The sequence below is a fragment of the Cupressus sempervirens genome, chromosome 5, assembly GCF_028749045.1.
Source record: "Cupressus sempervirens isolate cs-2001-9-10 chromosome 5, ASM2874904v1, whole genome shotgun sequence".
Taxonomy (NCBI): Eukaryota; Viridiplantae; Streptophyta; class Pinopsida; order Cupressales; family Cupressaceae; genus Cupressus; species Cupressus sempervirens.
Genome location: NC_143122.1, coordinates 843,910,369 through 843,914,218, shown reverse-complemented (window position 1 = coordinate 843,914,218; position 3,850 = coordinate 843,910,369). Strand labels below are relative to the sequence as shown.

Here is a 3,850-nt window from a genome sequence, read left to right as displayed (position 1 = left end):
ATGGCAAACAGAGGTGAGTCAACTTCTTGCAGACTAGTAGTGAGAAGAAGGGCACACCCTTGGAGCTTGTTCACACAGGTGTCTTTGGACCCATTGAGGTAACCTCTTTTGGTAGAGCTAATTATTTCATTACTTTTCTATATGATTGTACAAGGAAATTTTGGATTTATACGCTCTCTAGGAAATTAGAAGTTTTCTCTAAATTTCAAGCTTTTAAAGGCCTCGTTGGAAAGTAAAGTAGACACAAGATTAAGTGTCTAAAAAGTAATAATGAAGGAGAATTTTTCTCCTCATAATTTGATTCTTTTTATGCAAATAATGGTATCCATCAAATCAAGGTTGTTCCATTTACTCCACAAGAAAATGGAGCATCAAAAAGGTTAAATAGAACAATTCTTGAGAGAGCTCAATGTATGCTCTCTAATGCCAGCTTGAGTAAGGAATTTTGGGCTAAGGCATGCAATATAGTGGTGTATCTCATTAATCAGAGTCCCTCATCATGATTGGACTTTGGAATTCCAAAGGAGGAATGGTTAGGCAAAAGAATTTCATATTCTCACATCCGGGTGTGAAGTATTTTTCCATGTGCCAAAAGAAAAAAGAACCAAGTTGGATTTTAAATCATAGCGGGGTATCTTCATGGGCTATGGTAAGGATCAATATGGGTTTCATATTTGGGATCACAAAGAGAAGGAAATCATCAGGAGCAGAGATTTTGTCTTCAATGAGAAGACATTTCTAGGTTGGCAGCTATAATCAACATTAGAGGAAGAATTTGTGCCCACAATTATTTTGAAAAACAATGACTCAAAGACATATACTAGTGGAAGTCAATAGTTCATTTCTCCTGCGACTTTATTTTCACCAATCTCTGTTACATCTAATTCAAGTGAAAAAGATATTAGAGATGGCACTGAACATCTATTTTTCCTAATAAACATGATGACTACACACCAAATGTGGTTTTTCCAATCACTTCAAACTCTTCATATGCTGGTCTAACAATAGATACTGCTGTAATAAATAATAACAGAAGTTGAGGGGGTTATGTCCCCCCTTCACGTGTGGACTTTTCTTCCCCATGTGGAGACAATGTGCTAGTAGTTGTAGTAGTTGCTTTGCCTCCCTCAACTGCTATTCAACCAGCAATTGCAAAGCCATTTGATAGCTCTTAACCCATGTTGATAAACATCTAGAACATGCGGAAAGGAGTTGTAGTTAGCAATTTAGAGGGGAATAACTCTAATTCAAGTGCACTCCATAGGAATGAGGAAAATACTAATCCTCAAAATTCTAAAATTGCTCAAGGACTTAGAAGATCATCTCGATAGAGAAAACTTTCAGCAAAGTTCTCTAATTATGAGTTGTTAGTTGCAAAGGAGGCAGAACTATCCTTACTAGTGTTTGATCAATTAGAGCCTACAAATTACAAAGCTACTTATATAACTTCAGATTCACAAAAATGGCTAGATGCCATGAGGGAGGAAATGGATTTGTTGATAACAAATCAGAGTTTGGATTTGGTGCCTTTACCACCTAATAGGCAATCTCTAAAGAACAAATGGGTGTATAAAATAAAGGAAGAAGATGGCGGCAAGGTTTGTTTTAAGGCCAGATTAGTGGTCAAAAGATATGGATAACTATAGGGCATCAACTTCAATGAGATCTTCTCCCTGGTATTCAAGATGATTACTATTAGAGCCATTCTAGGCTTGGTTGCTACATGGAATCTTGAGCTAGAGCAGTTGGATGTCAAGATTGCATTCCTACATGGTGATGTAGATGAAGAACTTTATATGATGCAACTAGAAGACTTTGTAAAAAAAGGAAAGGAGCATCTTTATTGCAGATTGAAGAGAAGCTTGTATGGACTGAAGTGGGAGTAGTTAGCTAGTTTATGAGTAATCTTGGCAAGCCTCATTGGGAGGTAGTTAAATGGATTCTCCGGTATCTTAAAGACACCTCTACTTTCTCTTTATGTTTTGGAATAGATAAGCTAGCATTGCAAGGGTTCGTAGATTCAGATCTTGGTGGTGATTTAGACAAGTGGAGATCTACCTCAGGTTATGCTTTCACATTTGTTGGTGCAGTGATCAATTGGGGCTCTAGATTGCAACATTCAGTCGCTCAATCATCTGCTGAAGCTGAATACATGGCTCTCTCTGAGGGGGCCAAAGAGATGGTATGGTTGCAGATTTTGTAAAAAGAATTGCGTTTGCAACAATAAAATTTTAACATTTTCTATGACAACAATAGTGCTATATTCATGAGCAAGCATCATACATCTTAGCGATGCTCGAAGCACATTGACTTGTGTTATCATTACATTCAGCACGTGGTTAAAGAAGGAAAACTTCAAGTCGTCAAGATTGACACAAAATTAAATCCAGTTGATGCCCTCAAAAAGGTTGTAACACGGGAGAAGTTTGAGTTTTGCCAAGCTTCTCTCAGCATTTCTAGCATGTGATAGAAAGGTTTAGAGTAGGGGAATAGCTTGTTACAGCAGTGGTTGGATTGTTGGGGATATGAAGCTCAGCCATTTTTCATTATTCCCTCCAAGAGACTCTGTCTCGTCAATTCTTCTGCTGACATTCAAGAGTCTCCCTTGAAGCTCTTTTATATATTCTATTCGTTGTAACTTGTGGATGTACTTCTGGATTAAATAATATATTCTCCTGCTCAATGTGGATGTAGGATTTATTGGCCAAACCACGATAAAACTGTGTACTCTGTTTTTGCATTCTTGTTTGCGCATTTTATTGCTTTTCTAACTTTTACAGCAGCTTACCAAAAATGAAGCATCGGGTAGGCTAGGTGGCAGCAATGATTGGGCATTTTATAATAAATCTATTCCCCTATGGGACAAATCCTCAGGCTCTGGCTAATTTTTCTACCCATTTCCAATTCGTTATTAACATGAACAACAATATTTATGACAATCACGGAGACGAGCTTGCATTTTCTTGGCACCTCTCGAGTTGGAACAACCAGAGAACGCTTCAGACGGAGGTTTCGGCTTATTCAATGTGGAAACCTATAATGGATCTCCCCATCCCGTGGTTGCCCTGGAGTTTGACACTTACAACAACGAAATGAATCCCAATGATAATCATATTGGGATTGATATCAATAGTATATTCTCAAAGTTGACTGTTTCTCTCAACAACCCCAGACTATTCAATACCTCTTGCTACCTGTATCTATTAAACGGTAAACCATGGGATGCCTGGGTGGATTATGATGGTGTAGAAAAGAGTTTGCGTGTCTTTCTCTCTTGTAATCCAAACAACACCAATGTTTCTTATAAATCCAAAAGCCCTCTGTTTAATTGTATAATAGGTCTGCGCGACTATCTACCAGAAAACATCAAGGTTGGCTTGTCGGCTTCCACAGGACACTTCACTGAGACACGTGGTGAGAGTTTGGAATTTTTCTTCTAACGATTCGTGGGAAGTCCGAACTGCTGTGGATGGAACTACAAATCACGATAAAAGAAGATTTATTGTCCAAGTTTTTTTGATATGTCCGTTGTTCGTTGTCGTTGTCGCTATATAATAGTTAGGTGGTCGCAGTATTTCTGAAAAAGCAAAAGAGGAGGCGAGGTGAGGGAAGAGAGTGATCCAGAGCTTGACGAATGCTGTCCTCGTGGCCCCCGAAGCTTTTCCTTTGTCGATCTTAGCACCGCAACATGAAATTTACAAAGGCATCCTGCCCTGCACCGGAGAGGTGGTGGCTGTCAAACGAATAGCGCAAGGTTTGAGACAAGGAAGAAAGGAGTATGTTTCTGAAATTCAAACGATCAGCAGGCTGAGACACCGTAACCTTGTGTGGCTTTTAGGATGGTGCCATC

At 38.9% G+C, this 3,850-nt stretch overlaps 1 protein-coding gene across 1 annotated transcript; it reads left to right on the top strand.

The window, feature by feature from the left end:
• Positions 1-3,440, top strand: LOC149558510 (lectin-like). Its single transcript, XM_089830872.1, has 5 exons — positions 1-13; positions 1,992-2,182; positions 2,333-2,463; positions 2,695-2,745; positions 2,948-3,440. The coding sequence occupies exons 1-5, from the start codon at positions 1-3 to the stop codon at positions 3,438-3,440; spliced, it is 879 nt and encodes a 292-aa protein (XP_089686998.1).
• Positions 3,441-3,850: the final 410 nt, after the last annotated feature.